At 46.5% G+C, this 25,670-nt stretch overlaps 1 protein-coding gene across 1 annotated transcript in view; it reads right to left on the reverse strand.

Annotated features, from left to right (window-relative positions):
* LOC143933583 (phospholipase A2 inhibitor and Ly6/PLAUR domain-containing protein-like) overlaps positions 1–22,337 on the reverse strand; it is a 34,598-nt gene extending 12,261 nt beyond the window's left edge. Inside the window, exons 1-3 of the mRNA XM_077456530.1 lie at positions 22,224–22,337; positions 10,111–10,227; positions 5,828–5,977 (exon numbers count right to left, since the gene is read on the reverse strand). Of these exons, the coding sequence (XP_077312656.1) occupies positions 5,828–5,977; positions 10,111–10,227; positions 22,224–22,278 (322 nt within the window). The 5' untranslated portion in view covers positions 22,279–22,337. The remainder of the gene's footprint in view (positions 1–5,827; positions 5,978–10,110; positions 10,228–22,223) is intronic.
* Positions 22,338–25,670: the final 3,333 nt, after the last annotated feature.

Here is a 25,670-nt window from a genome sequence, read left to right on the forward strand (position 1 = left end):
CCTGAGCCTAGGGTCCCCATTCCTGAGAGGTTTTCTGGGGATCGCTCCAAGTTCCGGGCCTTCCGTAACGCCTGTCAACTTTACTTCGCTCTACAGCCTAGGACTTTTTCTCTGGAGGCTACTAAAGTAGGATTCGTTATCTCCCTTCTGCAAGGAGAGCCCCAGTCCTGGGCCCATCACCTCTTGGAGAATGACAGTCCTCTCACCCAGACCCTTGCTACCTTTCTTGAGGGAATGGCCCAGCTCTACGAGGACCCCCAGCGGTCCGCTACCGCAGAATCTGCATTAACTGCGCTCCAGCAAGGCCGGAGGTCGGCAGAGGACTATGTATCAGACTTTAGACACTGGAGCGCAGATACCCAGTGGAACGAGTCGGCCCTGAGACACCAGTTCCGCTTGGGCCTGTCCGAGGGCCTTAAAGATGAGTTGGCCCGTGTTGGAACCCCGGATTCCTTGGAGGATTTAATCACTTCGGCCATTCGGATTGATAGGAGGCTCCGTGAGCGTAGGGCGGAACGCTCCACCCAATCCCAAAGACCAGCTTGGATGTCCGCCAGGACCCCTTCTTCAGCACCCTTCTTCATACCATCCTCTCAAGGGAGACCTGCCAGTGCCGCCCAAGCATCTGAAGAACCCATGCAGCTCGGGCTACTCCGGCCTACTCTGTCACCTGAAGAGCGGTGGCCCAGGACATTACGTGATCAACTGCCCTGTTAAGACACGTAAGTGCCTTTCTTCTGTATCTCACAACCCTGTAACCCTGCCTTCCAACTCGTTCCATGTCGCTCTTCTGCTCTCATTCCAGCTGCAGGGAAGAATGATTCACGTCAGCGCTATCCTTGATTCAGGGGCCTGCGGCTGCTTCATCGATGCTGCATTTACCAGTCTGCACTCCATCCCCCTTCGGAAGAAACCCCATGAACTTTCCATCTTCCTGGCTGATGGTTCGCAAATTAAGTCTGGCCGAGTTACCCAGGAGACTCTTCCGCTACCCACTACCACTTCCTGCCAACATACTGAACTACTAACCCTGGACGTTATCTCATCACCACTTTTCCCTGTGATCTTGGGAATTCCGTGGCTTCAGGCACATAACCCCTCCATCGACTGGTCTTCCGGGGAAGTGAGGTTCCTCTCCTCTTACTGCCAGGATCACTGTTTGCCCGGAGCTCCGGTACAACCCAGAACACTCCTCTGTCTGGATCCAGACCAGGACTTGTGTCAGTTAGTTCCAGAACCCTACCAAGAGTTTCTGGATGTTTTCAGTAAACGGGGGGCCGATTCTCTTCCCCCACATCGCCCCTACGATTGCCCCATTGAGCTCCTTCCTGGGGCAGAGATTCCATTCGGACGCGTCTTCCCCTTGTCCGAAAAAGAGCAGGAGGCCCTCAAGGTCTACATCACCGAAAACCTTAAGAAGGGGTTCATCCGTCATTCCACATCTCCTGCCGGTGCCGGAATATTCTTTGTTACAAAAAAGGATCAGACCCTTCGGCCCTGTGTGGACTACCGGGAGTTAAATCGGATCACGATTAAGAACCGTTACCCCTTACCACTAATTCCGGAGCTTTTTCAAAAATTAAGATCAGCCTCTATCTTTACCAAGTTGGACTTGCGGGGAGCTTACAATCTGGTCAGAATACGAGCAGGTGACGAGTGGAAAACTGCGTTTCGGACTCGTTTTGGGCATTACGAGTACTTAGTAATGCCCTTTGGACTTTGCAATGCCCCGGCCACTTTCCAGCACCTGATTAATGATGTTTTCCGAGACTTTCTGGACATCTTCGTCATTGTGTACCTGGACGATATTCTCATCTTTTCTGGGTCCCTAGAACAACATCGTGGGCATGTCAGCAGAGTGTTGCTCCGGCTCCGGCAACACGGACTTTACGCTAAGGCCGAGAAATGTAAATTTGAGCAGCAGTGTATCCAATTTCTCGGCCTAGAAATCTCTCCAGCAGGCATCAAAATGGACCCGCAAAAGGTCTCTGCTGTGCTCGAATGGCCAGCTCCCACCGATAAGAAGGGAATCCAGCGCTTTGTGGGTTTCGCTAACTTTTATAGGAGATTCATAAAGGGGTTCTCGGCCATCATCGCTCCCATCACTCAGCTCACCAAACAGAATTCACGCTTTCATTGGGGACCCGAAGCGCAGGCCGCCTTCCAGAGACTCAAGAGTCTGTTCACCTCTGCTCCCATTCTCAGGCACCCGGATCCGTCAAGACCCTTTATCCTGGAGGTGGATGCTTCTGAGGTAGCAGTAGGGGCGGTGGTATCCCAACGTCAAGGTAAAGATGACCTGATGTACCCCGTGGGGTTCTTTTCCCGTAAACTTTCTCCGGCCGAGAGAAATTATGATGTGGGGGACCGAGAGCTACTCGCCATCAAATCTGCATTGGAGGAGTGGAGATACCTACTGGAAGGGGCGGTACACCCCATACTTATCTACACAGACCATAAGAACCTTGAGTATCTCCGTACCGCCAAACGTCTGAAACCTCGGCAGGCCCGTTGGGCCCTCTTCTTCTCCCGGTTCAGCTTTCATCTTACCTACCGCCCCGGTTCGAGAAACATAAAGCCAGATGCGCTTTCCCGCATGTTCGATAGTCCCAAGGACATCGCACCCCCGGATACCATCCTCCCAGCCAACGCCTTTCTGCTCGTCCAGCCAGACCTCCTGTCTCTGTTAAAGAGTGCTTCCCTCGAGTCCTCCAGTCCTCCAGGAGTTACGCTTATTTCCAGAGAAGGTCTGCTTTGGAAGGACGATCTAATCTTTGTCCCGGAGAACGTCCGAATAAAGGTCTTGAGTCTCCTCCACGATCACCCCCTCGCCGGGCATTTCGGTGTCCGCAAGACCCTGGAGCTGGTACAGCGCTCCTTCTGGTGGCCTGGCATGAGGGAATACTGCAAAAAGTATGTGAATTCCTGCCCTGTGTGCAGCCGGAACAAGGTCCCCAGGAACCGGGCCTGGGGTCTGCTGAAACCACTTCCCGTGCCCGACCGCCCCTGGCGGATGATCACGATGGACTTCATTGTGGAACTTCCCCCTTCTGAGAACTGTACAGCCATCTTCGTGATCTGTGACCGTTTGTCTAAAATGGCCCATTTCCTACCCTTGAAAGGAACACCCACCGCATCGGAAATGGCTCATATCTTCATCAAGGAGATAGTCAGGCTTCACGGGGTACCTTCCAATATTGTTTCCGATAGAGGGGTGCAATTCACCTCTCGTTTCTGGAGAGCCTTATGTGAAGCCCTAAGAATAGAATTGGCCCTGTCCTCCGCCTACCACCCGCAGACCAACGGACAGACGGAACGCACCAATCAAACCCTTGAACAATACATTAGGTGCTTCTCATCCTTTGTCCAGGACGATTGGGTCTCCCTCTTACCTTTGGCGGAGTTCGCCTATAACAATGCCAGCCATGCTACCACCGGCCAATCCCCGTTTTTCGCTAATTTTGGTTTTAACCTGTCCTTTCTCCCTGATATTCTTTCAGAATCCCACGTTCCAGCGGTACAGGACACCGTATCCTTTCTGCAGCGGAACAACCAAATCCTCCAAGAGACCATGGCCAAGGCTCAGGCAGATAGCAAGAGGAATTTCGATCGAGGAAGAAGGGGAGAACTGATTCTTCAAGTCGGGGACCAGGTATGGCTTTCTACTTCTAATTTAAAATTAGCCTGCCCTTCTAAAAAGTTGGCACCCAAATTTCTGGGTCCGTTTCCAGTTAAAAGGAGGATCAATGAAGTTTCCTATGAACTGTCTTTGCCTGTTTCCATGAAAATTCACCCGGTCTTCCATGTAGCTCTGCTTAAGCCGGCCGTACCTGATCCTTTTCCCGGTAGAGGAACAGGCCCTCCTGACCCAGTGTTGATCGACGGCAATGAGGAATACGAGGTGGAGGCCATTCTGGATTTTAGAAGACGTCATGGACAAGGTCAGTTTTTAATTAAATGGAAGGGTTATGGTCCAGAGAATAACTCCTGGGAACCTGCTGCCAACTTACATGCAGATAGATTGATTCAGGCCTTTTTTACTGCACACCCTGAGAAGAGAGTCGTTAGGGGCACCCGGAGGTTGCCCCTTGTGGGGGGGCAATGTCAGGAATCCGCCCGTTCTGCACGATCGGGTGTCCGTTCGCGCACGCGCGTTCGTCCCGCGGGTCGTCGTGGGCACGCGCGCCCCCCAGCACGAGCGTGTGCACGACGTTCGGATGTGCGCGTGGCTTACGCTCGCACGAGTGCGCGTTAGCGCTATTGGTGCCAGTGGCCCTTTTTAAAGGAGCAGCTGCAGTCATTCTGTGCTGTTCGTCTGCAGCTTGTGCCTGAAGAAACCTGTGATTCATCTGCTACCTACCTGATATCTGACCTGGCTCCGTCTGACTCTGCTGACCTCTCCTGCTCTGACCCCGGCTTGTTTGACCTCTCTTGGACTGTCTACCTGCTGCCGAACCCCTGCCTGTACCTGACACCTCTGCCAGTTCCTGCTTGTTCCTGCATCTGTACCCTGCATCCAGAAGAACCCGCCATCCTGCCTGCAGTGTCCTCCCAGCGGCCTGCCTGCCACTGCCAGCTCCTGCTCCTGAGGATTCTCTCCTATCCGGTACCTGCTGCTGCTGCACCTGGCTGGACTCTCCTACCCCGCTGTGCTCCGGTCTCCCTGTTCCCATTCCAGAGAGGCCAGAACCAGAGCCGTAAGAGCGGTTCCCTTCCACTAAGTCAGACTCACCACCTGTGGATCTTAACAGTTACCAAGTGATAGTGGTGAGCAGGGAGCAGAAGACCTGAGCCAGAGGTGGTGGAACTGAGTTCCCCTTAGTTCCTGCTAAAAAAAAAGCCCTGGGGTGACCAAACAATACTTCACTCATGGAAAACTCCCACAATAACCTTCTCAGAGGTCAAAGTAAATGGTACCATGGTCAACTAAAAATGGACTTCAATTGCACAGTTCCTGAAATATCGATACTTGTGGCTAGGGGCAGGAGGTGAGGACAAGGGGTGGGCAGGAGAAATGCTGCCCTGGGTGCTGTGGTATCATGTGAAGGGAGGTTATTTGTGTCGAGAAGGGGAATTTGTGGAGGGGCAGGGGGTAAAGGTTGTTCTAGGAGGGCAAATTTGGGGAGGTGCACTAGAAGTGGTTATTCGGGGGGGGGGGGGAGAATATTAGTGCTAGGAGGGCAGAATAGGGGAAGGAGGATAGGGGCAGGAGGTGAGGACAAGGGATGGGCAGGAAGGATGCTTCCCTGGGTGCTATGGTATCATATGGGGTGGGGGGCACCAAAAGGAGATTGGGGGGGTAGTTGTGTCGAGAAGGGGTGGTGTGCTAGTAGTGGTGATGGCGGGGGAGGGGGGGGTTGTGTTGGGAGGGGTATGGGAAAGAGAATATGTGCTAGGAGGGGGGATTTGTGCTATAAAAGTAATATGGTAGAGGTAAAATATTTTTTTGGGGGGGAGGTGATTTGTGCTAATAGGGATGGTGTGTGTGTGTGTGGGGGGGGGTTGTGTTAGGAGGGGAAATTTGTGGGGAGGCTCTTTGCTAGGATAGGGGTTGGGGGGAGGGGGATTTGTGTTGGAAGGGTGGAATTTGGAGTGGGGGGAAAGGATTTGTGCAGGTAGGGGAAATTTAAGAGGGAGAGGATTCGTGCTAGGAGGGTTTTTTTTTTTGGGGGGGGGGGACTTGCACTGGGAGATGGGGGATTTATACATACATGTGGAAGAGCTGTGTAAATCTCAGAACTGGATGGACAGGAGTACAAATGGCAAGTAAAAATAGCCTTATATGTGCATTTACCCATGTGTAGGAAAACAGCAGATAGTCACTTACAGGAAGGAAAAGTCGGGGTGCATCCATCAGTTTCACAACACGATATACCTATCTTCATTCTCACACCGTGGGGAAGGCTCATACTTCCGCTCTTGTCACACTGGTTCTGCGGTGTACATGACATCACGTATGATTTTGAAGCAAGGATACCTACAAGTAAAAAAAACATCATTCTCTGAAACAAAAATAAACAACGACTTAGGAGTCCTTTCAGGCCCTTTCACACAATCAGTCGTCCTGTCCGTTTTTCAGGCCGCCTGCCATCCGATCCAAAAAAAGATGCTCAAAACAGATGTACGGTGATACGATCGCCATCCGTCCGATGGATCGGATTAAATGAAAATGGACAGAAAACTGATGTGAGCCTTAAGATCAGGGCTACTGTTAGAAATCACGGGGCTCCACACAGCAGGTATGTTGACAGGTAGAGATACTGTATGTATGTGTATATGTGTATATGTGTATATGTATGTATATATACATATATATATATATGTGTATATCAGGGGTGGACTGACAACTCATGGGGCCCCCGGGCAATAAGAGATTATGGGGCCCCCAGGCAATCAGAGATTATGGGGCCACACAGTATACAAAACACACACACACAGTATACAATCACACAGGTTACACATACATGTACACACAGTATACACAGATAGACCAAGGATGTCGGTAAGGAACATTTCAGAGGCAGCTGTAAATAAAAAAAACACAGATTTTCACATACTGTCCCTGGTTTTACTGAGGCTGGCAACCCTGATGGGGCCCCCTAGTGGCCCGGGGCCCTCGGGCAGTGCCCGAGTGGCTGAATGGTCAGTCCGCCCCTGGTGTATATATATACACACACATATACACAGGGCCACTGATAGGCCAGTACAACTGGCCCTGCTGTACCGGGCCTGACCAGCAGGGGGGCCCGGGCAACCTGTACAGCAAAGTAAATTCAAGGTAAAAAAAAAAAAGCCACTGATCAGCCCAGCCTTGACGCCATCCCACCCCATCGCTGCCCCGTTGCCCCCCCCCTGGATCCGCCGCTGCTGCCAAGACTCTGCAATAAACACCCTGCCAAGACTCTGCAATTAAACACCCTGCCAAGACTCTCCAAAATACCATTTTATTTATTCATTAATGGTTTGTATTACATATAGATATTAAAGAGGTCTGTTCTCATCTGAAAACAGTATTTATTTTGGATAATCAAACCTATAACTGGCTAGAGAAAAACAAATATCACTTGTAGACAAACCTACACTTTGTTTCAAGGCGGGGTCTGGGGAGGGGCAATGGGTGGGGCTGAAGGAGGGAACAGGGGCGGGGCCAGGGTGGAGCTGAAGGGGGCCCCGTCAGGTAGGCTGTACGGGGCCCCATGATTTCTATCAGCGGCCCTGCATATACATATACACACACACACACACACACTGTATATTAAACATGGGCTAAACACCCCCCTGTTTGGTTCACAGCAGAACTCCCGAACAGGGGAATAGTTCTAACCCGAACGGCGAACCCCATTGAAGTCTATGAAAGCCGAACAGGAAAAATCAAAAGAGCCCATTTTGAAGGCTTATTTGGAAGTAATTGCCCATAAAAGGGGGTATGGGGGCCCGGGTACTGCCCCGGAGGACATGTATTAATACAAGTAATAAAAAAAAAATATATATATATATATATATATATATATATATATATATATATATATATATATATATATATATATATATATATATATATATATTTATTTATTTTTAAACAACCGTTTTTCAGGAACAGTGATTTTAATTATGCAATTAAAAATGGTAAATTCCTTTAAATGTAGTGCTCACTGGGTCCCCTTAAAGGAGTTGTAAAGGCAGAAGGGTTTTTTACCTTAAATCATTCTATGCATTGAGATAAAAAAAAACTTTTCTGTGTAGAAGCCCCCCCCCCCCAGCACCCCCTCTAATTACTTACCTGAGCCCCATCTCTCTCCAGCAATGTCCACGAATGTCTAAGCCATCCAGTACACTCCTCCTGATTCGCTGAGACACAGCAGCGGTGCCATTGGCTGTCAATCAAAGTCAGTCAGCCAATTAGGGGAGAGAGGGGGCAGGACCGGGTCGGGGCTCCGTGTCTGAATGGATACACAGAGCTCTGGCTTGGTTAGGGTGCCCCCCCCCCCATACGAAGCTACTGGCTGTGGGGGCACTCAATAGGAGTGAAGGACTAGGAGCAGCAAAGAGTGACCCGAGAAGAGGGGGATCTGGGCTGCTCTGTGCAAAACCAACTGCACATAGGAGGTAAGTATAACATGTTTGGCCCTTTGAGAGTGGTATGATTTGAAGGGGAACCCCAGCCAGATAAGAAAAAAAAAACAGCATGCCCCCCCAAATCCATACCAGACCTTTATCTGGGCATGCAGCCTGGCAGGTCAGTAAAGGGGGAGGAGCAAGCCTCCCCGAACCATACCAGGCCACATGCCCTCAGCATGGGGGGGGGGGTGCTTTTTTGTATGGGGGCAGTTTACTATGCTTCATGAATGTTATGAATGTTATGAGAGTTATGAATGTACATAGTGAGTGAGTGTGTTCACAGTGTACATTTAGAAAAGAAAGGGGCCGGAAAATTACATAATTCCTAGCCCCTTACCCTGAAACAAGAGAGAAGCCAGCAGCACTGTGGGGTAGGGAGGGGGGTCAACACGAGGGGGGGGGGAGCCCAGGCAGTAGGGGTAATCAGCAATGCCAGTAGAGATTAGGGTGTGCCCAGGCAAACATGGCACACCTCCTGCGCACACCTATGGACACTGTAATGTGAAACCAAAATGGCAACCATCTCAATTTATAGCAATCTTTTAACAAACAAAACAAAAGTTTCCCAGAACACTTAACCCCCCCCCCCCCCCCCTCCAAAAAAATTAAAATAAATCAAAGCAAACTAAACTGTCAATTCTTTGCATTAAAATTGAGGTTTTATTTGCACAACATTTACAAATATATGCAAAGGCTGCACTGTCTCGTTAAAGAGGAAGTAAACCCTGATGGGTTTACTTCCTCTTTCATTCCCTGCAAAGGTAAAGCATAATGGACTACTATGCATCGCATAGTAGCCCATTATGTGTCACTTACCTGACACAGGAGCCAGCGAAGTCGCCGCTGTCCCCTGTAGTCCGCCGCATCCATCTTGCTGGTGGCGTCTCGCAGCTCCGCCACTGTCATTCGGCGAAGCCGCGATGACGTCACTCCCGCGCATGCACACGGGAGTCGACACGCGCGGCAGCTCCATTCTTGGAAATGCCGCGCTCAGTGCGCCTGCGCGCCACTGTCAACAGCACATGCGCCGTAGACAGCGGTGCCCGTTTTCGGGCAAATATCTCCTAAACCATATAGGTTTAGGAGATATTGCTTGGACCTACAGGTAAGCCTTACCTGTAGGTCAAAGTGGTTTCTAAGGGTTTACAACCACTTTAAGGTCTTCCTGTATAGTGCGGTCCCAACCATAATGTTTGAAGGCCTCCATGTTAGAGGATATATAGCAATAGATAAGAGTAGGCATGGCTGGACGCAGCACATTTCTCCTTAAAGGTGGGGGGGCACACCAGAAGCCCAACAAAGCCCAATGGCAGATTTATGCCCTGTACACACGATCGCACATTCCGACAACAAAATCCATGTTTTTTTTTTCCAAAGGATGGTGGCTCAAACTTGTCTTGCATACGCGCAGTCACACAAATCTTGTCGGAAGTTCCGAATGTCAAGAACGCTTTGACGTACAACACGTACGACGAGCCGAGAAAAATTAAGTTCAATAGCCAGTGCGGCTCTTCTGCTTGATTCCGAACATGTGTGGAACTTTGTGCGTCGGAATTGTGTACACACGATCGGAATTTCCGACAACGGATCTTGTTGTCGGAAAATTTGAGATCCAGATTTCAAATTTTGTGTGACAAAATTTCCGATGGAAAAATGTGTGATGGAGCCTACAACATGGTCCTACCGAACATTTTACGTAGGAAAATCCGACCGTGTGTACGGGGCAGAAGACTGGTATTTGCATACCACCCCAACATTTTGAGATGGGAAGGAGGGGCACCTACTAGCAAACCTATGTAGGCATAGGACACACCCCCTGCCACACCTCCTTAAAGGAGAATTAATCAAAAAAAAAAAAAGGTTCACTTGCCGACCGCCTCCTGTACATATACATCAGCACTTTGAAGATGGATATCTCGGTAACACAACCTGAAGTGATGATTATGAAACTCTGACATCAAATACACACAGCATTTTTATTGAATAACTTACCGAAAGCCCAGCTTTGTGTGTATACAGCTCCACACACAGAGCCAGAAGGACAAGTCACACTGGGGCCGGTACACGAGTCCAATGGAGAAACACACTCTGTACAAGAGAGCGCGTACCCTAAAGAGAGAAAGAAAAACCAGTACGGAATGAGCATCATTGATAGCAGTCCTTACATTTGACCAAAAAGTTGTGTTTGCACTAAAATGAATTTCCTGAAACCATGTGTTTGTTAACCACTTAACCACTTCAATACAGGGCACTTAAACACCTTCCTGCCCAGACCAATTTTGAGCTTTCAGCGCTGTTGCACTTTGAATGACAATTGCGCGGTCATGCTACACTGTACCCAAATGAAATTTTTATCATTTTTTTCCCACAAATAGAGCTTTCTTTTGGTGGTATTTGATCACCTCTGTGTGACGGACTGGGGTTTATATGGTCACAAAACAGACACCCCAAAGCAAAGTACATATTCATTTTTTTTTTATATTTCTAAACATCCCCCTTCTATTCTATTAATAACCAGTAGATGGCAGAGAAGGTACACAAACAGAGTCTATATAAGGCCACACACCATGTGACTGGAAATTAAACTACTTCCAGCCATAAAGTCAGTGGTCATATCTCATTCTGTTTGTGTGATTCTTTGCAGGTATGTACTCTAAATTGTTCCTAATCTGTATTAACCTGTCATAGAAAGATTCCTAAACATTTTGAGCAGATGCATAAAAAGTCTCAGAAGATTTTATGCTATAGTTTTGCTGTAATTAGAAGTTTAGAACAGCATGTGTCAGAAACAAGTGAAAAGTGCATAAGAACATGAAAATACTGCATTAGTCAGAACAAATGTCTATGATAAACACTAAACCTTTCTAAATAGGTATATTTAAACCTGATTTATTGAAAATTGCATAGATTTATAGAAGCACATGTTTTCTGTTATTTAATATAGAAAAAAACCTATTGTATGTAAAGCTTATGTATTGCATCATACAGACATGCAATGTGCACCATCTAGTGGTTAAAAAAGAGTACTACCATGAAAATATTTGTATTAAAGCAATGCATTGCTAGTATGATTATTGCACACTTAAAGTGTACCAGAGAGATAAAGATAATTATCTATAACACTGAATAACAGGGATATATATGTTATTAAATTTAGTAATGTTCATTGTTGTAACTACGTTTTAAAATACTTTAGTTAAAATCGGTATTATATATATTGTTAATGTTTATAAACATGTGACTATAAAAATGTAAAAGATGTATTGTTATGTAAAAATTAAACTACTTCCAGCCATAAAGTCAGTGGTCATATCTCATGCTGTTTGTGTGATTCTTTGCAGTCCACGCCAAGCTGATCACCTTATCTCATCGCGTCTACAATCATCGGCTCTCTTAATTCACATTTTGAGGCCGGTAACATTTGCGGTTTTTATTTTTTGTGCTACAAATAAAAAAATACCGAAAATTTTGAAAAAAAAATGTTTTTTTTTGTTTCAGTTTCAAAACTTTGTAAATAAGTACGTTTTCTCCTTCACGGATGGGCACTGATGGGGCTACACTGATGGGCACTGATAAGGCGGCACTGATGGGCACCAATGACGTGGCACTGATGAGGTGGCATTGATGGACACTGATAGGCGGCACTGATAGGCGACACTGATAGGCGACACTGATAGGCGACACGGATAGGCGACACGGATGGGCGACACGGATGGACACTGATAGGTGGCACAAATTGGCACTGATAGCTGGCACGGATTGGCATGGATGGGCGGCACAGATGGGCATGGGTAGGCGGCACAGATGGGCATTGGTAGGCGGCACAGATGGGCATGGGTGGGCACTGATAGGCGGCACAGGTGGGCACTGATAGGTGGCAAGGGTGGGCACTCATTAGCGGCACAGGTGGGCACTCATTAGCAGCACAGGTGGGCACTCATTAGCAACACAGGTGTTATACTGTACTAATGGATGCCAATCAGTGCCAAACAATAATGCATGCCAATCAGTGATGCCCATTGTGGGCACTGATTGCCATCCATTAGGGGCACTGATTGGCATCCATTGTGCCTGACTGGCATCCCTGGTGGTCTAGGGAGGATTACCTCTGCTGGGCATCCCTGGTGGTCTGGTGGCGTCCCTGGTGGTCCAGTGTGGGCATCCTCGGGGGGGCTGTGCTGATAATCCATCAGCACAGACCCCCCCTGTCAGAGGAGCAGCCGATCGGCTCTCCTCTACTCGCGTCTGACAGACGCGAGTGAGGAAAAGCCGATCACCGGCTCTTCCCATTTACACTGTGATCAGCCGTGATTGGACACGGCTGATCACGTGGTAAAGAGTCTCCGTCAGAGACTCTTTACCGAGATCGTAGTTGCCGGGTGTCAGACTGACACCCCGCAACAACGATCGCCGCGATGCGCGCCCCCGGGGGCGCGCAGCGGCTCATAATCCTGATCACGTCATATGACGTCCGGTTAGGATTATGAAACCACTTTGCCGCCATCTATTTGTAATAGGGCGGGCGGCAAGTGGTTAAGGTCCGCAAGGATTTGCCCCCTTAATGACCAGAGCACCTTTTTTTTTTTTACAATTTGGCACTGCGCTGCTATAACTGATAATTGTGCGGTCATGCAATGCTGTACCCAAACAAAATTTTTTGTCCATTTTTCCCCCCCACAAATAGAGCTTTCTTTTGGTGGTATTTGATCACCTCTGGGATTTTTAGCGATATAAAAAAATTAAAAAAATTATATTTTTCTACATTTTTATTTAAAAAAACAAAACAAAACAATAAACTCAATTTTAGTCATACTTTCAGGCCAAAATGTATTCAGCCACATGTCTTAGGTAAATAAATAAATAAATAAATCAATAAGCGTATATTGATTGGCTTGCGCAAAAGTTATAGCGTCTATAAACTAGGGTACTGTGACGGGAGTCACTTTTGGGCACAGGGTGACTGAGAAAATATATCTTGGATTACTTCAAATGGGACAGTAATATTTATCCACAATATCTCCCAGGATATATGTAAAGACTATTCTTGGTTTGATTCTGAACTCAACATGTTAATTGAAAGAGCTGATCACATTGACCTCTGTACAATGTAGAAGACAGGCCGACTCCTAGTGGAGCTCCTGCTATTTTGAGAATGTCCTGTGTTTAAATTATCTTATGATAATGTATCATCTTCTGTGTGAAGCTCGGTGACAACAGGTCTGACCTGTAGTGAAATCCTGATTTATCATAACAATGACCAGGCTGCTTAAAGGGATTAGTTAATTATCTCATGTTAATTAGGTTTCTGGTCACAGGTGTATTTTCAGAGTAAAATGAGCATGCACCTCCTCTTTTACGATATATAAGACCTGAATTCCTTTCAATAAAGAGTCATTCCTGCTTGACCCTCAACACAGAGCCTCGTCTCGTACTTGGGGGGAGAATTATTTGTATGGGTTTCTCGTTCGGCTGATTGGAGTGTTTGATAGCTGCCTTGGTGTTCGGGAAGGGAATGTCCTAAACGTGTCGTTACAGGTACATTTCAGTGTTGTTACAGGTACATTTTCTGGAATTTACGCAGCATTTGTTTAATAAACGAAAAGCTGCGTAAATTCCAGAAAATTTACCATAGTTTGTAGACGCTATAACATTTTTTGCACAAACCAATCAATATACGCTTATTGAATTTTTTTTTTTACCTAAGACATGTGGCTGAATTTTATGACTGCCTATCTCATTTCTTGTTGAGCCCATTGAATATTTTTTTTTTTTTTGTCACAAGTGATTGAAAAAAAAATGACAAAAATATATAAAAATGTACACAAAGTTGCCATTTAAATTATATATTGCTGACACATGTCATGGTTATATGTGGAATTACATGCCAAAATATATTCTGCTTCTTCTCCTGAGTACGGGGATATCACATGTGTGGGACTTTTTGGGAGCCTAGCCGCGTATGGGGCCCAGAAAACCAAGCACCGCATTCAGGATTTCTAAGGGCGTGAATTTTTGATTTCACTTCTCACTACCTCACGCAGTTTTGGAGGCCATGAAATGCCAAGAGAGCACAAACCAGTGGCGGAATTACCAGGGTCACAACAGTTGCACTTGCGATTGGGCCCTGGCATTCCGCCAGTGTGGGGGGGCCCAAGACCCAGCACCTCCCGGGCGGGAGGGGGCAATCAGTAGCTCTGTGATGTCCATGCAGGGGCGGATACAGGGAGGGCAACGTGGCAATTGCCCCCCCTCCCCCGAGAAATTAGATGCGGGTGAAAGAGTGGGTGGTTCCATGGGCAGGCTGGGCAGCTGAGCAGCTCAGTGGGCGGGTGAGAGAGCGGGTGGCTGGGCAGGCGAGAGCAGGTGGGACGGGCAGCATGGTGGGTGAGAGGGTGGTTGGCCAATCAGCGATCCAGCAGGCGTGGGAGCAGAGAGATGACATCATCTCTCACTCACCGCCCGCCCTGCAGTTCCGCCCTCACTGTGCAGGCAGCCGCGGGTAGTAGAGAGATTACATCATCTCTCTGCTGCCTGACTGTGGGACACAACAAGAGACAATCCCCTCCTTAGCAGCAAGTGGCAATCGGCAACGAGTGATAGGAGATGTGGCAAGTGATAGTTTGCAACTTATGGCAGGTGACGTGACAAGTGACAATCCACGTCTGGTGACAGGCAACGGTGGCAAGTGACACACTCAGGGCTCCCACTGATTCTTCATTATGGTGAGTTGAACTATTTCATTTCATATAAGAATGTAATAATAGAAATAATGCGCTTCAATCATCCTGATACCATAACAACCATGGTGCCGGGATGATTGAAGTGCCAACACCAGCCATTTCCCCGATAAATTGGCCGCAAAAAAATATATATATATATTTTCTGGCAGTGCCCCTCCCGAAACTAGACTTTGGATCCGCCCCTGTGTCCGCGAGATGTCCCTCCAGCAAGCACAGTTCACATCTTGAGTGTCAGTGTATACAATGGAGAGGGGAGGGGCCTCTGACAGCCACCAGATTCAGTGCACAAGTTTGTTGCTCTGCTTGTACACTCTTGCCGATACATGCTTGGGTCAGAGGTCCCTCCCCTCTCCATTGTATACACTGACACTGAAGAAGTGAACTGTGCTCACGGGAGAGACATCCCATGGATATCACAAGGAAACATGCTGCTTCTTGCATTTGTACTTCTCATGTAAGGTATACCAGACACTGGCCCCCCACCTGTCACACTGGCCCCCCCACCTGTCACACTGGCCCCCCCACCTGTCTCCTGTGATGCTGGCCCCCCCACCTGTCTCCTGTGACACTGCCCCCCCACCTATATCATGTGACACTGGCCCCCCACCTGTCACACTGGCCCCCCCACCTGTCTCCTGTGACACTGGCCCCCCCACCTGTCTCCTGTGACACTGCCCCCCACCTATATCCTGTGACACTGGCCCCCCACTTGTCACACTGGCCCCCCACCTGTCTCCTGTGACACTGGCCCCCCACCTGTCACACTGGCCCCCACCTGTCTCCTGTAACACTGGCCCCCCACCTGTGTTCTGTGACACTGGCCCCCCCACCTGTCTCCTGTGACACTGGCCCCCCACCTGTCTCCTGTGACACTGGCCCCCCCACCTGTCCCCTTTCACACTGGCCCCCCACCTTTCACACTGGCCACCCACCTGTCACACTGTCTCCCCCACCTGTCACACTGTCTCCCCCACCTGTCACACTGGCCACCCCACCTGTCTCATGTGACACTGGCCCCCCACCTGTCTCATGTGACACTGGTACCCCACCTGTCACACTAGCCCCCCACCTGTCACACTGGATCCCCACCTGTCACACTGTCCCCCACCTGTCTCCTGTGACTCCGGCCCCCCCACCTGTCACACTGGTCCCCCACTTGTCACACTGGCTCCCCCACCTGTATCCGACGGACCAAGTTTTCCAACTTGTTATTAAAATTTTCCAACAAAATGCTCCTATCGGACATACTCCGATCATGTGTAGAGAATTCCGATTGGACAAAGTGTCACGCATGCTCAGATCAAATTCCTACCCCAAAGCTATTGGCTACTAGCCTGAATGTAGTCCCGTCATAATGAAATAACGTCATCACGTCGGATTTTCAGACAACTTTGTCCAACCGTGTGTATGCAACAGTTTCAGACAAAATCCGTCAGCCAAAATCCGACGGACAAAATCCGACAGATTTGGTTGTCGGAATCTCCGACCGTGTGTACAAGGGCTAAGGGAAAAAAAAAAAACGTACATTTTAAATGCCCATCAATGCAGCCTTTCCGAGTGTCCATCTGCAGCCTTGCCCAAAATTGCAGCATGTTTGGTTTTTAAATTTAGCGCCGCCACCGCCGAGATATTCGGCTCCTCTCAGCTCACCCCTGTCTCTGAGGGCAAGAGGAGCGCCGCCGACATAGACCAAGCCGAGCCAAATGTGCTGTGTACTTTGCTACACAGCTCCACTCGCAGTCACGCCTCCGTCCCGCCCCTTGGTCCGGCTCCTATGATGGACACAACACCGGTCCACGGAGGGGGGGGGAGTAAAGGCTAGGTGGCGGGACTGGGCATGACTGCGAGCGGAGCCGAGCCCACAGTACACTCGGCTCGGTCAATGTTGGCGGCGCTCCTCTTGCCTTGCAGACAGTGGGGATCGCCGTATAACACGCACCCGCGATTTTCCGCTGATTTTAAGGGGAGAAAAGTGCGTGTTATACGCCAATAAATAAGGTAATTTTCTAACAGAAAATACTGATTTAATCCGTTAAACAAAAAGTTACAGAAAAGGCCTGGCCTTCAAGTGGTCGAGTCATCCATTGGCTCTTGATTACAGTTGACCCTGCCCACTTATCACCTCCATTACAATGTGCAATTGCTGCCAACGAGTAGATTGGTTATGGCCAGTGATTTGCACTGTATTAGACCAAGGAGATATATGCCAATGTAAATGGATTTTTTGCTTTGTTGATGGCCACGTTGGCTCTGGCTTTAGTTTATGGGATGCCCGCTGCGCTCAGTTGTTTGGTCTCCTGGCTCCACAGAGATGTAGAGGATTGAGTGGGTAGTAGAGTTGCCACCTCATCCCTTTAAACCTGAACACATATGAACTACACGGGTTCTGAGGCTAATTTAGTGCAGATAAAGGCACCAAGTGGGTTTAATTACCACCTTAATCAGCCACAGAACCCGTGTAATTCATATGTGTTCGGGTTTAAAGGGATGAGGAGGCAACTCTAGTGGGTAGAACCAAATAATGATAGGCAACCCTTGGGTTGAGGGATAGGATGAAACCAGGGGCGGACTGACAACTCATGGGGCCCCCGGGCAATAGGAGATTATGGGGCCCCCAGGCAATCAGAGATTATGGGGCCACACATTAGACACAAACACACACCCGCACAGTATACAATCACACAGTATACACAGGCATGTTTCTATTGGCTGAGAAGGTACTGGAGAGGTGGGGCAGCTATAATCTCGGGATTTTTAGACCAAAAGGATGTCGGTAAGGAACATTTCAGAGACAGATGTAAAAAAAAAAATTTTTTACATACTGTCCCTTGTTTACTGAGACTGGCAACCCTGATGGGGCCCCCTAGTGGCATGGGGCCCTCGGGCAGTGCCCGAGTGGCCCAGTGATCAGTCCGCCTCTGGATGAAACACAGCCACAACCTCTAATTTGCAAATAATTGTTCCTGGGATTAGATGTGATTTTAAAAAGGTGATACAAAGCTACAGGAATGCTTTGGAGGAGGAAGCCAACTTTCTGTTGGGTGTAGTCCCAGAACGGCCGTTGGCAGAAGCTTGCACTGAGTGCTTCGACGCCCCAGGCTCTGATCACACATAGGCAGAACCAATCTTCCATTCTTATTCAGTTTTTCTTTTTCATATTCCAGTATTTGATGATCTCTATGATACTCAAAAATGGCTTTGTCCCCGTTAGGATCTTGCCTAAACTGGAAACATGTTGTCTGATCTGGTGTTTGTCTGTTGGAGAATGTTCAAGATGAGTATTTAAAGGCAAACTTCAACCATATATATAAAAAAAAAAAAAAAAAATGAAAAAACACCTTAAGATAGTTTTGAATATCGAATATTATAGATACTTTTATTACAATTTTGACTATGCAGGTGCCATAACTGTTGCTTAGTTTCAGAAATGATATTTTTCACCTTTTTTACAAGGTTAAAAAGCTCTGTCATGTGACCATGCATCTCTTCTTGCAGAGAGTGGGGGATGGTGTTACTGGACACTGTGCAGACACACAGCATGCATGTATTCCATAGTCTGTCCAGCCTGAGGTAAGAGACATGCTGTGCTTGAGCGCACGTGGGGGGGGGGGGGGGGGGGCGTGTTTAAGAAGCAAGCTGTGCTTGAGCAGAGGGGCGTGTTTAAGAGACAGGCTGTGATTGGTCAGGGGGTGTGGTGGCTGAACAAAGTACCAAATCCAGGCATACTGTTTTGTGACCATGCATCTCTTCTTCCTGAGAGTGGGGGGGGCGAAGTTACTGGACACTGTGTAGACACACAGCATGCCCATAGGCATGCCCAGCCTGTGGCATCATAGTGTTTCTCAACTCCAGTCCTCAAGGCGCCCCAACAGGTCATGTTTTCAAGCTTTCCATTATTTTGTACAGGTGATTTGATCAGTTTCACTGTCTTAGTAATTACCCCAGTTGTTTCATCTGAGGGAAATCCTGAAAACATGACCTGTTGGGGTGCTTTGAGGACTGGAGTTGAGAAACACTGCATTACACACACATGAACTTTAATGGCCTCCCAGTCTTAGTCCGTAGGGTCCAATATTGAGTTGGCCCACCCTTTGCAGCTATAACAGCTTCAACGCTTCTGGGAAGGCCGTCCACAAGGTTTAGGAGTGTGTCTATGGGAATGTTTGACCATTATTCCAGAAGGGTATTTGTGAGGTCAGGCACTGATGTTGGACAAGAAGGCCTGCCTCGCAGTCTCCGCTCGAATTCATTCCAAAGTTGTTCTTCTATGGTGTTGAGGTAAGGACTCGGTGCAGGCCAGTCAAGTTCCTCCACCCCAAACTCGCTCATCCGTGTCTTTATGGACCTTGCTTGGTCCAAATCATTTGGTGGAGGGGTAACTTTCGACGGAGTTCTGACGGAGTTCTGACGGACTTTCCGAATGAACGGACTTGGCCACACACAAACACACCAAAGTCCGACGGATTCGAACGTGATGACGTACGACTGGACTAGAATAAGGAAGTTCATAGCCAGTAGCCAATAGCTGCCCTAGCGTCGGTTTTAGTCCGTCAGACTAGCACACACACGAGCGGATTTCTGGGTCCGGCGGAGTTCTGGCGGAAAAATTTGAAGCATGTTCCATTTCTAAAGTCTGTCAGACTTTTGTGAATCAAAAGTCCGTTGCAGCCCACACACGATCGAATAGTCTGCCGGAATCATTCCGTCAGACTTTTGATGTTGAAAAGTCCGGTCGTGTGTACGGGGCATTAAGGCGTCAGCATACCCAGACATTCTGGACAATTTAACGCTCCAAACTTTGTGGGAACAATTTGGGGAAGGCCCTTTCTAGTTTTAACATGACTGCGCACCGGTGCACAAAGCAAGGTCCATAACGACATGGACTTAACAAGGGTGGTGGAAAATTACCTTCAGGTGCAAAAACTCACATTATAATAGTGACTAAAACATAAAATTAAGTGCCCGAGGGCCCCATGCCACTAAGGGGCCCCATCAGGGTTGGCAGCCTCAAAAAAAAAACAACAGGGACAGTATGTAAAAATCAGTGTTTTTTTTTTTTTAAATCCCAAGATTATAGCTGCCCCGCCTCTCCAGTACCTTTTCAGTGTGGGCATGTGTATTCTGTGTGTGTATACTGTGTGTGTATATTGTGTGTCTGTGTGTGTATACTGTATGTGTGTGTATACTGTGTGGCCCCATAATCTATTGCTAGGGGGGCCCCATGAGTTGTCAGTCCTCCTCTGATGGATGGGTTTAGTTCCGCTTTAAATATTTCAAGTTTAGAATAATCAAATACAACCAAAGCATTTTCAGGGCAAGTTTCAGGTATCCGCCCTCTTCAGGGCTTAAACAATAGTTTATAATAATATCAGGGTGGCGTTCAGCATAGAATTGGACCAGATATATCAGCATACCCTGAGGGCAGCCCAATGGATCTGGAGAGTCATCATAACAGGTGTCTCCATTGGAAGATCCTGACCAAGCTACAACTATAAGCCCTTGTACACACGGTCGGAGAGTCCGACGGAATGTGTCCTATCGGACCGTTTTGTCGGATATTCCGACTGTGTGTTGTCTCCATCGGACTGTTTCCATCTGAATATCTGACGGACCAACTTTTCCAACTTGCCAGTAAAATTTTCCGACATAATGCTCCGATCGGACATACTCCGATCATGTGTAGCCTACTCCGACGGACAAAGTGCCACGCATGCTCAGATCAAATTCCTAGACCAAAGCTATTGGCTACTAGCCTGAACGTAGTCCCGTCGTAACTAAATAACGTCATCACGTTATGTACAATCGGATTTTCCGACAACTTAGTCCGAGCGTGTGTATGCAACATCACTTCCGGACCTCTTCCGGAATTAATCCGTCGGAATTACTCAGACGGATTTGGTTGTCGGAATCTCCTACCGTGTGTACAAGGGCTAACATTTTGGATTTCTCATCACTCCCTACACTGGAAACAATCCTCGCAGGGTACAAAGAGAAGGTGGATCACCCCAGTGGGGGACACAGACAGCAATAGAAATATGGTGGATTCCAAGCCCTTCTCTACTCCATCCAAAGTGTAAAAAATGTGGCTATAAATTACATTTTAATAAAAATAAAAAAAAATGACTGGCTATACCAGCAATCTGGTAAACACCTATGGCATTTTTAGTGCTTTTTTCATTTTGCAGATTTGCACTACAACCCATTTAACATGGTTTCTTATGGAACACGTTCTGTAGAGTAAATCTGCAAAATGCAAAAAGCACTAAGACCCCTTTCACACCACACCGCTCATAGCGTGGGCGGTAAAACGCCTCTATATTTAGCGGCGTTTTACCGCCGGATTTGCGGTGCATTTCGGCCACTAGCGGGACGCTTTTACCCCCTGCTAGCGGCCGAGAAAGGGTTAAAACCTTCGGTAATATGCCGCAATAGTGGCGTTTTGCCAGCGGTATTACAGCGCTGCCCCATTGATTTCAATGGGGAGCAGCGGTGGAGGAGCGGTAAACACACTGCTCCTGCACCGCTCCAAAGAAGCTGCTGGCAGGACTTTTCCTTGACGTCCTGCCAGCGCACCACTGTAGTGTGAAAGCACTCGGGGCTTTCACATTACACACAATGGTGCAGCTTTTTTAGGGTGGATTGCACACTATAGCACCTGCAAAATGCCCTTGGTGTGAAATGGGTCTAAAGATGCATCAAGCCTAAATGTCTAAATTGGTAAATCAGTGGCAACAAGCTGAAAGCATTCCCTAATGCCGTGTACAGACGACCGGACTTTGACAGCAAAGTTCAGACGGAATCGCGTGTGGGCTTCATCGGACCTTTTCTGTCGAAAAATTTGACGGACTTTAGAAATATCTAAACCTATCGATATCAAATCTTTCCACTGCAACCAGTTCCTATAGAGAAAACTCAGTCGAAAATTCCATCAGAGTTCATTCCGACGGAAAGCGATGACTTTGTTCTCCTAAATATCCTGGGGGGATCTACTGAATCTGAGGAGCTCAGTGTATAAGTCTGTATTTGGATATAACATGTATTATGAAGCCCTTGCAAAGTCTTACCAAAACTTTATATGGATTTATACTGTATAATTCAATACCCCAGGGCTTTTAATCTGGAGATAAATGTAGAAAATTGCATATGGGATTTCCAAGTTCTAGGTTCTGGGGTGCTTTAAAGGACCAATGTCCAGGAACCTTCCTGCGGAGAACTCCGCTCTTCTAATATTGACTTAATCACGTTAGATAATGTTATACGTTTCTTAGTTGCATCTGTAGAAGGGCAAATATTCTTTGAAAGAAAAAAGATGTATTCTTTTAAAGACATTTGCAAAGTATTTCTTAAAGATTAATAAGCACTTACCAGATGCTACCAAAGCCGAGAGAACACAAAGAAATTGGAGAAGAGATGTCATCATGAGAGGTGGTTGTATCTCTGGGTTGGAGACGAGGAGAACTGACCGAGTCTGCTGGAAAACAGCTTTTTTTAAGTGAGTGTGGGAGTGGCCCTTTTGGAACAGATTATCATAATTAAATTTCCGGATTCTATTCCTCGGCATGCTTAATCTGAAGATTAAAGAAACTTTGAAATGCCCCCCCTCTATTCTCATATTCATGAGAAATTAAACTGAAACGTGATTTAAAACTTTCACCGCATAGAGCAAGACCCCTTTTTGAGAACACTTCCCATTATGTCAGTTAGGAAAAATAAATCCTCAATTTCTCAATTCATCAAATGCAAAAAGCACATTTACTGACACTTGTTTGGTTTGGGCCTTATGCATTTTTTTATTTATTTTTTGGTGTCATTAGGACCATTAGTGTCCATATTATTAGATATAACGTACTATAAGCTGCTGCAATGAATGCCCATATAGAGTTTAGTCAATATACCAGATTGCTGTGCTTTTTCTATCATTAGTGTTATGCCGCGTACACGCGATCAAATTGTCCGGTGTACTTAGTCCACCGAAACACATTTCACCAGACAATTAGATCATGTGTAGATATAATGTACCATGTATATGGACACTATATGTTGCTGCAACGAATGTCCATATAAAGTATAGCAAATATAACAGAATGATGTGCTCTTTTTATAATTTTTTTTCCAGTGTTCGTTTTCGGGAGAATCTAAACATGTTTTTTGGTTTTCCTCTCTCTGCTTTATGTAACACTCAGGGGTGGACTGACCGAGGGGCCCCGGGCCACTAGGGGGCCCCATCAGGGTTGCCAGCCTCAGTAAAACCAGGGACAGTATGTAAAAATCTGTGTTTTTTTTTTTTTTACATCTATCTCTGAAATGTCCCTTACCGACATTCTTTTGGTCTAAAAATCCTGAGATTATAGCTGCCCCACCTCTCCAGTACCTTCTCAGCCAATAGAAACATGTATGTGTATACTGTGTGTGTGTGTGTGTGTGTGTGGGTGTGTGTATACTGTGTGTACATGTATGTGTATACTGTGTGTGTGTGTGTATACTGTGAGGCCCCATAACCTCTGATTGCCTGGGGGCCCCATAATCTCCTATTTCCCCATGAGTTGTCTGTCCGCCCCTGGTAACACTACAGTGCTGATTTGAATTAATTGTGATCAATGTATTATAAGGAATCTGCTTGTAATTTGTTTATTATTTTTTATATGTATGGGGTATATATGTGCCCTTTTCTTATATTCATATAAGATGTGCTCTACATTAATGCAACCGATGGTTCCCCTCCATTTTTCATAGCATCCATCTCTTCTGTGTGCTCTGCTCCCTGCCGAGTATTTCAATCTGGCCGCTGTTTTGATCGCACTGACCATTCTTTTCCCCTTCGCTTTGACTGGTGCCTGGCCCCCGGGGGAGCACCCGGCACACCAAGCCGCCCAGGCTTTTTAACCTGCTGGAGAATACAGTCACACAGGCTATCTGTGACTGTTCTCCCTTGGGTACTCCCGCCGGATATGTGCAGTCCTGCTGGAAGAAGCCTACGGTGTCAGTGGGTGGAGTGGGCGTGGCCTCGTTCCAACGTGCAAGCGCCGTGGACGGGACAGCGCGCGCATCACTCAGGGGGCAAACTTGCTTTCGGTCTCCCCTCCCTGTCCATCAGCTGTTGCAATTTGGTGCGCCAGCTGATTTGATAGGGACTATTACAAAAAAAAAAAAAGAGCCTCCGTCCGTTCGGCAGCTTTCACAATTCTGTTGTTGGACGCCGTGACGGACGGGTGGATAGACTCAGCTCAGTGTAAAGGTTACCTTTTTTTTTTTCTTTTTTCTTTTTTTTTTTTTTTTTTTTAGTACATTAATAATAACTTAATTTTATTAACGATTACTATTTTTCAAAATACTGTTAGTATGATTACACTTATTATAATAATTAAACTTCATTAATAATTACTATTTTTTTCCAAATTATTATGCCCACACTAGCTACAGTAATTACATTTTATTAGAGTTTATTATACTTATATTCAAATTATTTATTTTTAAAAAATGTCATTGTTTTTTATTAAGCCTGTATAAAATTAAATACTACCTGATTGTTTATTAAAATATTGATAAACGCTATATGATGATACTAGACCTATATATTTATGAACCTGGTTGCTATATAGCTATAGATATGGATATAGATATGGATATAGCTATGGATATAGATATAGCTATAGATATAGCTATAGATTTATTTATTTTTTATTTATTTTTTATGGATATATATGGTTGCTATATGGCCAAATATTTAAAATGTAATATCAGTCTGATCGATCTTTATAAAAACACAGACCAGTAATATATGATGTTATTAGATCTATACATTTACATAATATTTAATTTGATCGCTATTGTGAGCTGCCTGGCCATAATGTTTTTGGCCTGCCGTTGAAAATAAATATAAATATGTCCCCATAATAATGCTATAAATGTAATCTTTTTAGGCGCTGCCTTGCTTGCCAATATTACCATTGTAATATCTGCTGAGTTTCCGATATTCTTTAGATTCTATACATTTTTGGATGTTTTGAGAAAAAAAAATCTTTTCTGCTTATGCACCTACTCTTTATAAATGAAGGAATTTCTTGCACATAGAATCGCATGCGGAGAGAGGGGACTCTTTTTTTTTTTTTTTTCCCCTTTCTCCCTGTGATGAATTTCAAATACATTTTATTTTATCCCATTTAGGACCGACTGTCTTGCCCCAGTGCTCTCCCCGGGGTGGGGGCTTTAAGTTCCATTTGTCCATCTGCAGTAGGGGGTTGGTCCTCTTCTTTACACCTTGCGGCTTTTTTCGGCTATTCCTGCCGGGGCGACCGTACTAGAAGGCTCCGAAAGGGAAAATAACCATCGGCAACATCCACCCTGGTATTCTGTCGTGTTTTTAATTACAAGTTCTGTGGAATGTCTATCCAAAACACTGTTCTGAATATGTAAGTGCTTATTACAATAGTGAATTATGTACAATGTACAATATACTGTATGTATGTCTTTTTGAAGATAAATAATCTTCTTTAATATATAGTCTTTCTTTTTTCAATAGACCTTCTCTTATACCTATACACAGGGCCGTCTTGACATGTGAAGGACCTAACCCACAGTCACTTCAGCCACCCGTTAAACTTAATATTTAACCCCTCCAAATCCCCCCACAAATGACATGACGAGATTTTGAAGTAAATGGCCTTGACGGCCTTTTATTAACAATTAAGTAAATAACATTTTAAATAACTCTTAACCAACTTTTATATACTATTAGGGTCTTTTGAGGGAAATACCCACCACTGGTCACTGCGCCAAACTTCTTTTAACTTTAGGCCTCCGGTCGCAAGCCCC

Source organism: Lithobates pipiens, unplaced genomic scaffold (assembly GCF_037356315.1).
Source record: "Lithobates pipiens isolate NorthernLeopardFrog02 unplaced genomic scaffold, aLitPip1_a1.2 Scaffold_27, whole genome shotgun sequence".
Lineage (NCBI taxonomy): Eukaryota > Metazoa > Chordata > Amphibia > Anura > Ranidae > Lithobates > Lithobates pipiens.